The sequence below is a fragment of the Pelmatolapia mariae genome, linkage group LG13 (assembly GCF_036321145.2).
Source record: "Pelmatolapia mariae isolate MD_Pm_ZW linkage group LG13, Pm_UMD_F_2, whole genome shotgun sequence".
Classification (NCBI taxonomy): domain Eukaryota; kingdom Metazoa; phylum Chordata; class Actinopteri; order Cichliformes; family Cichlidae; genus Pelmatolapia; species Pelmatolapia mariae.
Genome location: NC_086238.1, coordinates 3,831,016 through 3,843,627, shown reverse-complemented (window position 1 = coordinate 3,843,627; position 12,612 = coordinate 3,831,016). Strand labels below are relative to the sequence as shown.

Below are 12,612 nucleotides of genomic sequence, written 5' to 3'. Positions count from 1 at the left end.
GTTAGATTTTTGAGTGATTGAGGAGCAAGAGCACATTAAAATGTGAATGCAGCTGCTGGAAGAGTCGAGCCACAGTAATATTTACTTTTAATGTGTGAACAGCCGCTTCTATGTGTCTATCTGCAGAGTAGTGACAGAATGAGGTGACGTATTCAGCATTTGTTATGGATTAATAACTGCATTGCCATCTTTGTGACTATGATATGTCGTCCAGACAATTGATGCTGCAAGACCATTTCCTGTGCATCTTTTTCTTATTCGGTAACGGAATAAGAAAAACTCCCAAGAACAAAAATCGCAAACTTGCTTTAATTATTGTTTACAGTTGGAGTCGTTGGAGAGCGAACTGACAGCAGACAGAGAGTCGCTCCGCAGTGCCGAATCTCTCAGTACTGACCTGATGAAGGAGAAGGCTTTGCTGGAGAAGACTCTGGAAACCCTCAGAGAAAACTCAGAGAGACAGGTACGCACACGCTTACAGGAAATACACATCATCAGTAAAAAATAAGATGCACAATTTTTAGAAGTCAGTAATCCAAATATATTTTGTAGTGGTCACATCCTACTCGGTAAAATGTGCCTGAAATATCTAAAAATGTATTTTTCTAAAAAATAATAACCTTGAGTGGAAGGTTTTTGCTAAAAAGCTAACTAGCTTTGGAAAGCTAGCCCTGACTTTGATTTAAATCTCTCCCCTTGCGCCTCTTTTCAAGAATGATACTTCACTGACTGATTTAGAGAGCAGCTTTTCTGAAAACCAATTGCATTATGTTTTTGTGCCTTTAAAATGTAATTAACATTCCAGTCTATTGGACAGTCTCAGACACATTAATACAAATGGGGCTCTGACAATAGACGCTGTGCTCTCCACAAAACTGTTACTGACTCTCATTACTGGAAATTTCATTAAAACAACACGACTAGGCTGTGTAATTTACTGAAGTCTCTAGTTTTCTTGAAAGCAATCTTTGTGTAATTGATTTGCGTTTGGCTCCAAAAAACTGTTTAGTGGAAACTCCACTAATGTTTTATTGACTGAACAGATTTCTGGCACTCTGTCGCCCAGATGCACTAGCTCGCTGCCCGTCTGCAGGGACTTTGTAGCCGTTAGACCTAAATCTGACACCTTTGATTAGTTTAAGTGTCTGATTTGTAAAATCCGGCCTTGATTAGCTACAGAGAGAGAACACTGGGATTACTGCTGCAAAATCTATGCACTTGGCTGTAAACATAATGAGATGTGGCTAATGTGATGTTCCAAAATACATGAACAGTTTTGCATACTCCTAATAAGTTTCTCTGTTTTTTTTTTTTTAAACACATCATTAGTTTTCTTTCTTGATGTCTTTTGAATTTTAATGAGTTTATCTAACTAGACTAAAAGAAACTAAATGAAGGTCTTTCTCCAGCACTGACTCATACAGCCAAGATAGTTGTAGCAAAAATGGTCACTAAGCACAGAATTCACCCAAAAGTAAATAATTTATCTTAAAGTTGCCTGTTAGCCTTCAATAAAACTGATATGTGCTCTCCAGATGAAGGGTCTCGAACAGGAGAACAAGCACCTGAGCCAAACCGTGTCGTCTCTGCGTCAGCGCTGCCAGGTGGGTGCCGAGGCCCGCGTCAAGGATGTGGAAAAAGAGAACCGCGTTCTTCACGAGTCGATCTGTGAGACAACTGCCAAACTAAATAAGATGGAGTTTGAAAGGAAACAGCTGCGTAAGTGACATGTTTATTACTTTTTATGGTTCATTACAGCAAGTTAGTAATGGTAGTTTTTTTGTTTTGTTTTGTTTTTTTCCCCTCATCTGTCTTCATGTGCTATAAAAATGTTATGGATAAACATTCTAGTTGTTGTTAAACATTTATTTTTGCAGGCAAAGAGCTTGAAGTTATGAAGGAGAAAGGAGAGAGAGCAGAAGAGCTGGAAATTCAGATACAGAAGTTGGAAAGGGAAAACGAGAGCCTGCAGAAGAAAGTTGCCAGTCTTGGAATCACCTGTGAAAAGGTCAGGTGCATTTTGTGACAGTGTCTGCAAGTTTTCATCCTCTTATCTTATCTCACATTCAGATTTTTTTTGAAGCAATTGTTGGAGTAACATGAAAACATGAAAAGAATTTGGTGGTATTGCCAAATGCTTTACTTCTCATCTTTGCTTCCTGTGTGTGTTTAGGTGGCTTCTTTGGAGAAGGAGAATAGTGAGCTGGAGGCAGAAGGCCGCCGCCTGAAGAAGAAGCTGGACACCCTGAAAAACATGGCCTTCCAGCTGGAGGCTTTGGAAAAAGAAAACACTCAACTGGAGCAGGAGAACTTGGAGCTTCGACGCTCAGCTGAGAGTCTCCGCTCGGCGGGGGCTAAGGCTGCTCAGCTGGAGGCCGAGAACAGGGAGCTGGAGAGCGAGAAGAGCCAACTGAAACGCAGTCTGGAGCTGCTCAAAGCCTCGTCTAAGAAGACTGAGAGATTAGAGGTAATACAGGTCATACAGCGGGTACATATGTGGTTGAAGAGCAGTGAGATGTAACTGCGGGAATAAATTTCTTTGAGAAATAAAGCAGATATATGCAAATGAAGATTAGTAGCCATCTCGGCACAAACGAAGATGTTTATTTAAGAATGCGAAGAATCCCTTTTAGTTTTGTAATTTATTATCACTGAATGCTGTTACAGGGGATCTGACGTATAGTTGTCTTCAGGGAGAAGCACAACTAGTTCATGGATGATTTGAATTTCCTAATCTGGCTATTCCTCTCCCAGGTGAGCTACCAGGGCCTAGATACTGAGAACCAGCGCCTGCAGAAGGCTTTAGAGAACAGCAGCAAGAAAATCCAGCAGTTGGAGGCAGAGCTGCAAGAGGTGGAGTCTGAGAATCAGTCCCTCCAGCATAACCTGGAGGAGCTCAAGATCTCCAGTAAACGTCTCGAGCAGCTGGAGCAGGAGGTAGGTAATGCTTAAATGTGGAAATAGACTGAAAATGACAGAATTAAAAGTATTTTGAGGAACTTGCAGTTATTTGTCCAGCTCAAATATATGGCAACTAGTGGGACAGCTCTAGGCGTCTGTTACTTTTGTTGGCATTGATTAATGGGGTCAGTCACACTGGCTCAAAAAAATGTATCTTCAGCAGACTGAATTGTCCTAAATAAATCAAAAAAGTGAAAAATGATCTGGTGCTTAAGGAGCATTGTACTGCCACTCTGATTCTTTTTAGTTTATTTTGAAATTATAGCGCGATTCCCAGTTGAGTTGGATTAACCCAGATTGTTTGTCGTATACGTTTTTGGCCTTTTGAGCAAATCTTTGTCCAAGTTCAGCCAAAGAAGGCATTTAGACAAAGAGTAATCCCAAATCATATTTAACCATCTGCTCTCCATTACATTCGCTTCTCCTCCAGAACAAGGCTCTGGAGTTGGAAAGCTCCCAGCTAGAGAAAGACAAGAAGTTCCTGGAAAAGGAGAACAAGCGACTGAGGCAGCAGGCTGAGATCCGCGACTCAAAGCTGGATGATAGCAACCAGCGCATCGCTACCCTGGAGAAGGAAAATCGGACAATGGGCAAGGAGATGATCTTTTTCAGGGACTCCTGTACGAGAGTCAAGGACCTGGAAAGGGAGAAAAAGGAGCTGGTCAAACAGGCCACGATCGATAAGAAGACCCTTGTCACGCTCAGAGAGGTAAAAATAGCTGTTAGACTATCAGACATCTGCAAATATTATCTCAAAACATATTAAACCTCTTGATTTATATATTGTAGAGGCCATTCATTGTGTATTGAAACAAATATTGATAAAATTAAGAATTTGTGATTAAAAATGTGTTTTTATATCCCTTTTAATAAACCTTGCAACCAATTTGATTGGGTTATTTTTAAATATATGTCTGTTGCTAATATGGAATTCAAAACCATGTAATTGTGTGTTTAGGAGCTTGTGAGCGAGAAGCTGCGGACTCAGCAGATGACCAATGATCTTGAGAAACTGACCCATGAGTTGGAAAAGATTGGACTGAACAAAGAGAGGCTCCTGCATGACGAGAGCTCAGACGACAGGTGAATATTATATCTGCATACAAAAGCTAAACCATCCTCCGATTCAGCTCAAATGAGAAATCAGTCAGCTTGCTTGGAATCAGAATTATTACAAAGCACAATCACTAAAGTTGAGGCTTAAAATAAATCAAGTCTGGTGAGGTGTAAATTACGTTCTTTGATTTTAATCAGCGTTTCTTTGACAAACTCACTTTGCAAAAACAAACACTCATCTGGACTGACCTGAACCTTTATCGTCAGGTTTAAGCTCCTGGAAACCAAACTTGAGTCGACCCTGAAATCAACTCTGGAGATCAAAGAGGAGAAAATTGCTGCACTCGAGGCAAGACTGCAGGAGTCCTCCAACCTTAACCAGCAGCTTCGCCAGGAGCTGAAAACGGTCTGTAACACAACAAATGGATGTTTTAAAAATATGGATTTGTATCTGTGAGTCTGCTGTCTTCTGCTTATCTGAAGTAGGGTTGTGCTGGCAGCAGGTTAACCAGACTATTCCAGATGTCATTCTCTCCAGCCACACTAGCTCTTTCTGGGCAATCCCAAAGCATTCCTGAACTCTCCAGCCTGTTCTGTCTCTTGAGGTCTCCTCCCATCTGGCATCCTAACTAGATGCCTGAACCATGTCAACTGGCTCCTTTTTTAAAAAAAAAAAAACTTTAATAAAAAACTTGTTCATTTACAGATGTTTAGCATCGCCATATTAAAGAAAACCCCATTATTAAAAACTTGAATATGCATGCTTGTCCACTTGAGATCAGCGTGTCCCGGCATCTTTCTCGTACACTCAAACACTAGAAACAATGAAAACATCGAGGACTTGTCAAGGCCGATGCATTATTTATTTTATCCACTCTTCGTTTCTGTCTGCAGTTTATCTATTTATAAGGGGTGATGTGCGATAGGAGATGTCTGCTTTCCTTCAGGGAGGCGTTTGTATTTTGAACCTGCTGACACAAATCTAATCCAAAGCTGTGAAAAAACATGAGCCACGAACAGGCGGTCGCAGGAAAAGAAAATGTTTAATTTTGTTGACTTACTATTTTCATCCCTAGGTGAAGAAAAACTATGAGGCGCTCCGGCAGAGAGAGGAGGAGGAGAGGATGGTGCAGAGCTCACCCCCTAAAGGAGGGGAAGACCCTCAGGCTGTCAGTAAATGGGAGAAAGAAAGCCATGAAGCCACCAGAGAACTGCTGAAAGTCAAAGACAGACTCATTGAAGTGGAGAGGAATGTAAGTTTAGATACTGTCAGGAATGAATTATGTTGTGAATTTTGGTTTTATATTTTCCTGTCTAATATACTATCATGTATCGTCTTCCCAGAATGCTACTCTGCAGGCTGAGAAGGTGGCCCTGAGGAGCCAACTCAAACAACTGGAAACCCAAAACTCCAACCTGCAGGCTCAGATAGTGGCTGTGCAGAGGCAGACGGCCTCTTTACAGGAGAACAATACAACGCTACAGACGCAGAATGCCAAACTACAGGTAATCCCATCACACCTCTCACAGCTTGGTGTGTGTTTGTGGGAGTTTTTCCACACTTCTTCCAGAAGCGCATTTGTGAAGTCAGAGAATGATACTGACTGGTCATGTTGGAACAGGAAGGGGCCGTCCCCAAACTGTTACCTCAAAGTTAGGAGTATGAAATTGTCCAAAACGTCTTTGTATGCTGAAACATTAAGAGTTTCTTTCACTGAAACTAAAGGGCTGGGCCCAGCTTGCAAAGAACAGCCCTACACCATAATCCCGCATCGCCCAAACTTTATACTTGTCTCAGTGCAGTCAGGCAAGTACCGTTCTTCTGGCAACCGCCAAACCCAAACTCATCCATCGAATTGCCAGACTGAGAATCATGATTCATCACTCCTGAGAACACGCCTCCACTGCTCTATAGTCCAATGGTGGAGTGCTTTGCACCACTGCATCCAACCATTTTTTCTGTTTGGTGAAGTAAGGCTTGAATGCAGCTGCTATGCCATTAAAACCCTTTCCATGAAGCTCTCTACTCTGTTCTTGAGAACAGAGAGTTTGGGTTCTATAGCAATTGACTTTGCAGAAAGCTGGCAACCATGCATATAGTAGGCGACAGAGCTTTGTTAGCCATTCTGACTTGGATGGCACTGCATTGTGCCTTTATAGCCTCCTCTGTGTACTGCCCTGTTTGCCTTGCCCGGCTGCTTAGCTCTCTGCTCTGGATTTACACTTGTCCTCCCTGTTTGGCAGTAATACAAACCCTTCTTAAGGGTGGAGGGATTTACACAGTAGCTATTTCTCTGTTTGCTTGTGTTGCTTTGAATTGGGCACTATTTGAGGACATCTGTATGTGGGGTGGGCTAGAGGTAGTTAAGAGTTTTTTAAAAAAGGTAGAAATTGTAGCAACACCAGGACTGTGTGTGTGTGTGTGTTCATAGTGTGAATAAACACAGTAGTCATGTCTGTAGAGGGATTTGAGAACTGGGTGCTGCTGTGATCATAAAGGAAAACATGTAAAGAAACAGTTTTCATGCTGATGTTTTGTAGTATTTTGAAGCAGGAGAGCAGGTTGAGGGAAGAGTGCCCCCTACAGACCAAAGCCCCATCAGCTACTGCTTCCAAGTTCTTTGATGTTTGATTTAAGGGGCTTAATGCTGTTCTTATTCACACTCCACACATCACTCTTATCACCTCTTTACATAATGTGTCCTTTTCTCCCTCTGCCTTTGTCCTCTTTGTAGGTGGAAAACTCAACTCTGAGCTCACAGAGCGCATCCCTGATGGCCCAGAACGCCCAGCTGCAGAGCCAGCAGAGCAGTGTGGAAGGAGAGCGTGAAGGAGCGCTGAGGGAGAAAGAGGAGCTGAGGGCTACCTACGAACTGCTGCTGCGCGATCACGAGAAGCTGGCAGCGCTCCACGAGAGGCAGGCAGCTGAATATGAAGCGCTGATCGGGAAGCACGGTGGGCTGAAGACCTCCCACAAGAGCCTGGAACAGCAGCACAGGGACTTGGAGGACAAGTGAGATGTGGTTTAGGAGCTTGGGATGGGCACATGCTCAAGTCTAATTACAGCTTAAGTCTCATTTGTGACTTTAGTTTGTAGTTTGACTGCCTTTTGCAAGGAAATAAGGTCCTGGACCTAACGACATAAGTGTTAAAGTGTGTGTCTGTTTGCATATGTAGGTACAAACAGCTCTTGCAGAGAAAGGGGGAGCTGGAGGAGCTGGAGAAAAATCTGAAGGAGCAGCAGGAAAAGATGGCCCTGGAGAATCAGACCCACCAAGCTACAGCTGACCAGTACAAACTGCTCAAAGAGGAAAATGATAGGTCAGCTCAACCTTTTTTCCATAACCTTAAACATTATGCTCACATTAGCACTAATTTATCAAAAGGACTGAATTAAATCAATGAGGCCGTATACCAAGGAGTCTATTTTCTCTCTCCTCAGGTTGAATAGCACCTATCGTCAGCTCTTGAAGGACAATGAAAATCTCCAGCTGGACCATAAAAACCTAAAGAGCCAGTTGAACAGTGCAAAGCTGGAGCAAACCAAGCTGGAGGCTGAGTTTTCTAAACTGAAGGAGCAGTACCAGCAGCTGGACATCACCTCCACCAAGCTAACCAACCAGTGTGAGGTAATGAGTCTCTCTTCTCTTCCCTTCAGGTTTTTCTCATGGTGTCTACCTTTTTAATGTATCATATTTCAAAACACTGCTTCTAAAGCCAAATATGAATGTATCTGTCTGTGGTTGTGTTAGTTGTTGAGCCAGCTGAAGGGAAACTTGGAGGAAGAGAACCGTCACCTGTTGGATCAAATCCAGACTTTGATGTTACAAAATCGCACACTGCTGGAGCAGACCATGGAGAGCAAGGACCTGTTCCACGTAGAGCAAAGACAATACATGTAAAACTCACATGGTTCTGGCATATTTCTTTGTATCTGTGTTTGTAAATGCAAATATGATGCCTTTATGTTTAGAGTGTATGCATTCTTGTCTGCTTTTACTGTGCTTTTATCTTCTCATTGTCCAACCTTCAGAGATAAGCTGAATGAGCTGAGGAGGCAGAAGGAGAAGTTGGAGGAGAAGATTATGGACCAGTACAAGTTCTATGACCCTTCACCTCCACGCAGGTGCATAATTTGTTTCCTTTAAATGACATAAAATTGAGTCAAATTGGTAAAGTTCTGCATACTTGCTGTCTTGTATTTTGAGATGGGAAAAGCAGTGCAGCATCAGGAAGGGAGTGCATCAAATATTTATTACCTGCAGAGTATCATACAGCTGTATAGTGAAACTCTTTTTTTTTTCTTTACCCTGATAATCATTTGGGCGCTCAAATGAAGCCTAAAATAAAATTTAAAATGCATCTAGCCTTTATATATCCTTTATATGATTATGTATTGATTTTTTAAAATCCTATTTCCTTTTGTTCGTCTGTTATTGAGTGTCTGTCTCATCTCTGCTTTACAGGCGCGGCAACTGGATTACTCTAAAGATGAAGAAGCTGATCAAGCCGAAGAGCCGGGAGAGGATGCGGTCTCTCACACTGACTCCATCTCGATCAGAGTCTGGAGACAGTTTTCTGGTGTTTCCCCAGGACAGCCAGGACAGCTCATCCATAGGCTCGGGCACCAACTCGCTAGATGACACGCTCTCACACAAGAGGAGCAGCAGTGAGTCTGAAAGAACCACACGTACACACAAGATTGCACAGTTATAGTTTCGACCATCACTGAAGGAACTTTTAATGTGTTCACAATATTTTTTGTTACAAAGAGAAGGGAAACTCATAAAATACTGTTTCGTAGTACACACAGAATTAGTGAAACATTTGCTAACAGCTTTAATTTGATGCTGAACTTTCTTTACTGACACTTAATGGTCTACTTTGTGAGTGTGGCTTTGTATGCCTGAGTGACTGAATGGGTCTTTCCTCCTAACTGCTCCTTTGCTTCTTTATATCTCTCTGCAAAGGGAGGAGAGGGCAGCAGTCTCATGCCCAAGTGCAGGGTTCCTCCAATGGTATGCTGCGGATGGGGAGGGTGGGAGGGGTTTGTGACCCGACTGTGACGTCTTTCAGGGCATGTTTTTGTGAGTCCATTGTCCATATCACTCAGCTGTCGTAGAGATTACGGCTGAGCTGTGCAGGCTGACTCTTGACCTCAGACCTGGTTAAAGATGCAGAAGCATTTCTTGTGTTTGAAACAAATTGAGGTGCACTCAGTCAGCTGTTACCAATACTATTAAACTCAATCACTGAAGAATAGTACTATTTTATGTAGTTACTGACAACATTTTCAAGGGGGTGTCCACCATTTCTGAAGAAGAGTCGCTTTAAGACTTTTGCCTCGTGTCATTGGAGTCATTGTCAGTTGCTAAGCTGGAAGATTTAATATCTTGGAATTTGCGGAATAATTTGGACTACATCTACGTTGCCGGTATACTCGCTCAAGGTCGAGCTGAATCAAGTGCACCTCATGGTTTAAATATTGGAAAAAAAATCTAATCCCAAGATGCTTTGCTCTCAGGTAACCTGTCGATCTGTTCAGCTCACTCGTAAATAAGAAACGTCCTGTATCATAGCATCGTAGCTATTAAAAGGTGCAATGCGTTGGTTATTGCGACCTGGCTTGGTTGGTTGTTTTCAGTTGTACTGACATTAACTGTAATCACCAAGTAACAACTAAGCCACATATTTCTGCTACGTAGCACAAAGTTGTCAGTTAGTGTAACGAGTTTGTATGTTTTTCACAACACACAAGATAGGAGGTAAGAGTAAGAGAACGTAGCCTTTAACAACCATGTAGTAACATTTGCTAAAACACTTGCGTACAGTACAGAAATTACACAGTCGAGTGTGCTGGAACAGCAGCTATAAACTTCTCATTCTTTGAGGTTCTTGGGAAAGTTTTTGCTGGAAACACTATAGTGCTATTTTTTGCTGTTAACCTGCCCCTTCTTGTTCTCCTGATTGCACCCTTTAATAATTTTCATCTTGTTGTCTCATCTAGGTGTGGAATGTGTTGTGTTGTGTACAGAATGTAATGCCTGGAAATAAGATGAGAATGTAATATACAGTGGTCAAAACCATTAACATGAGAATGTGCGGATGATGCTGATTGTGTGCAGGAGACGGTGTTTTGCATAATGTGTCTGTTTTTCTATTGTTTACACAATGTCGTTTTTTTTATATACAAAAGTCTGCCCTTAAATACAGAACATATAGAAAGTCAGTGGAAGGCATTTCAGTCCCTCCAAAGGGCATCCAATAAAGTGTGTGTGTGTGTGTATATTTTTAATAATATGGAAAGTATTTGTATAGATTGAAATACCTTACACTTGATTAACTATCTAATAGGCTCTCCAATATTATAATCCACATGTTTTTAAAGTCATATATTATAGTTCTTGTTGTTGTGTCTGTTGCATTGTTGTCTGTTGTCCAGTTAAGGTGTCCAGGAGCTCAGCTCTCTCTCCCCTGGTTCTGTTTGTGAAAACATTAACCACATCCCTCTGTTCTGCCCTCCTTTTCTTTCTTTTCTTTTGCTTTTCCTTCACCTCCCTCCTGGCCTTACTCTGTCGCTCTCTTCCCTCCCTACCTGTCTACCTACCTGTCTGTCTCTGGCTGTGATCGGACAGCTATAAAAAGGTTGCCTTTCATGAGGAACAGATCCAAGGACAAAGACAAGGCCAAGGCCATCTACCGGCGCTCCATGTGTAAGATCTCTGTTAGCTGCCACGCTAGCCTTCATCTGCCTCCTCTCCCTCCTCTTGTCGCGCTAGGAGAAACGAAGAAGGAGCAGTCACTGATGTCAGGGTGGTGGCATTGAGGCACTTCAGGTTTCAGTCACATCTGCAGAATTTTTGTTTAAAACTCCAGAGTTTTATCATCCATGTTTTAGAGATGTCTGCAAAGGACATACCAGAGGATCAATTTTTAAATTCTTTATAGTTTAGTCACCATACCCATCCCCCTGCCGCTGTGCTATACCTGGTGACATCAGTGACTTGTCCTTAAAATTTTTTCCTAGTAATCCCCACACATCCCATCACTTCTGCCGCCACATCTGCCGCCGCCACTTTCTCCTGTAGAGTATCTTCCAAGTCTTTACTGGCTTTCAGCAGTGTAGTGTCACTTTACTCTCACTATTTGCAGATGAATGGTTAACACAACCTTAACACTAACTTTAGTGGTTTTTTTAGGGCTAAACTATAGGAACATTTTTTTTCTATTTTCTTTTGTTTGATTGTCACCTCTGGACCAAAACCATGTCATTTGGTCACTTACAGTAATGTGCAATGGGCAGCTTTCTTGTGTGCTTTGTGGTTTTATTTTGTTTGTGTATGCTGAATGAAAGGCCAAGTGTGTGTGTGTGTGTGTGTGTGTGAGAGAGAGAGGGGGTGTGTTCAGGTGAGACAGCGGGAAAGACTGTGGGTTTGCCTTTCATGCGCCTGTGAAATGTGTGCTCCCATCTTTGATTACAGCATGACAAAGAAAATCACTAAGTGCTTGATCATCGCTCGCACTCACCATGGAGGACTTGAAATGGAGCCTTTATTCTGTCTCTCTCTCTCTGCGTCTGTCTGTCTCTCTCTCTTCTCTGTCAGCGTGCTGCATTTCAGATCTTATTCTGCTGACATGGGCTTGCCTCGCTCTGATTTATTTATTTATTTTGTGTGTTGCTCAGAGCAGCTTTGCATGTTTCCATGCTTCTTCTTTGCTGTCGGCACAGTAATCAAAGTGCATAGAGACGGTCAGGGATGTCAAAAAGTGTCTGGCTGTGACCGACCGTGCACTTTGGTTGATATGTTGTTGGCTTTTAAAAAAATTATTATAATGCTGTATGCCTGCAAGTGCATTGAGTTTTAAAAGGCTTGGAACTGTTATTCTATAGCATGAATTTATTATTGAATATTGACTTATATCCAGTGATAATTATAGTCTAGATCTGGCCTTAAAGAGCATTTTCCTGCCCTGCCCTGTCAGAGTCCTTCGAGAGGCAAGTCTCAGCACTGGGTAGCCATTTTGAAAAGCCTCTGTACAGTTCTTTATTGCTATCATCTAAATGAAAGCCGAGAGAAGTTATAGTTCTGTCTGTGCAGTTTCACAACGTTACAGCTTTGCTAATGGCTCAGTGCTGACACAACTTCTCACATGATCTGTGCTCTTCTCATTTCAGCACAGCCAATTCATGATACAGTATTACAGCGCATCTATGATCATAATGAATATGAGATGTGCTTTTCTTATATGAAACTTAAACATGATTGGCTAATGTATTTTCCATTTTGTCAGTTGATTGGCTCTGTTGGGGCAGCAGTGGGATAACCACCACCTTTGCTTTTACAGAATCCTTTTAGAGATTATTGAAGGATTCTTTGAGGCCACGTCTGTTTCCTGTAATGTCTCTAGGCACATTCCCAATGGTAATTTAGCCTTTGTCTCCAAGAGGGTACTAGATGAGTGTCCTGTGTACAAAAAAAAGTTGTAAAAAATCTTTGCAAGGTTGTTCTTCCCTCGTAAGGATATTTTAGCGACCAGTTTCTCTGATTTTAGTTTGCCTTTAAAGTCTAGATGGAAAAAATTGAGACTTCTCTA

The 12,612-nt window shown here is 42.0% G+C and overlaps 1 protein-coding gene across 5 annotated transcripts in view; it reads left to right on the top strand.

Moving 5' to 3' along the window:
• Positions 1-12,612, top strand: part of LOC134640327 (girdin-like) — a 66,155-nt gene that overhangs the window by 46,602 nt on the left and 6,941 nt on the right. For 3 of the 5 annotated variants that reach the window (XR_010095451.1, XM_063492035.2, XM_063492031.1), the window contains exons 14-31: positions 326-463; positions 1,536-1,719; positions 1,878-2,008; positions 2,174-2,467; positions 2,755-2,937; positions 3,392-3,670; positions 3,920-4,044; positions 4,285-4,423; positions 5,094-5,270; positions 5,362-5,523; positions 6,753-7,030; positions 7,195-7,338; positions 7,460-7,646; positions 7,770-7,915; positions 8,051-8,143; positions 8,484-8,686; positions 8,988-9,035; positions 10,653-10,730. Coding sequence is in view for 4 of the 5 variants with exons in the window: in XM_063492035.2 (XP_063348105.1) it covers positions 326-463; positions 1,536-1,719; positions 1,878-2,008; positions 2,174-2,467; positions 2,755-2,937; positions 3,392-3,670; positions 3,920-4,044; positions 4,285-4,423; positions 5,094-5,270; positions 5,362-5,523; positions 6,753-7,030; positions 7,195-7,338; positions 7,460-7,646; positions 7,770-7,915; positions 8,051-8,143; positions 8,484-8,686; positions 8,988-9,035; positions 10,653-10,730 (2,989 nt within the window). In the remaining variant the exon portion in view is untranslated. The remainder of the gene's footprint in view (positions 1-325; positions 464-1,535; positions 1,720-1,877; positions 2,009-2,173; positions 2,468-2,754; positions 2,938-3,391; positions 3,671-3,919; positions 4,045-4,284; positions 4,424-5,093; positions 5,271-5,361; positions 5,524-6,752; positions 7,031-7,194; positions 7,339-7,459; positions 7,647-7,769; positions 7,916-8,050; positions 8,144-8,483; positions 8,687-8,987; positions 9,036-10,652; positions 10,731-12,612) is intronic. The other 2 variants (XM_063492033.1, XM_063492034.1) reach the window with 2 other exon arrangements.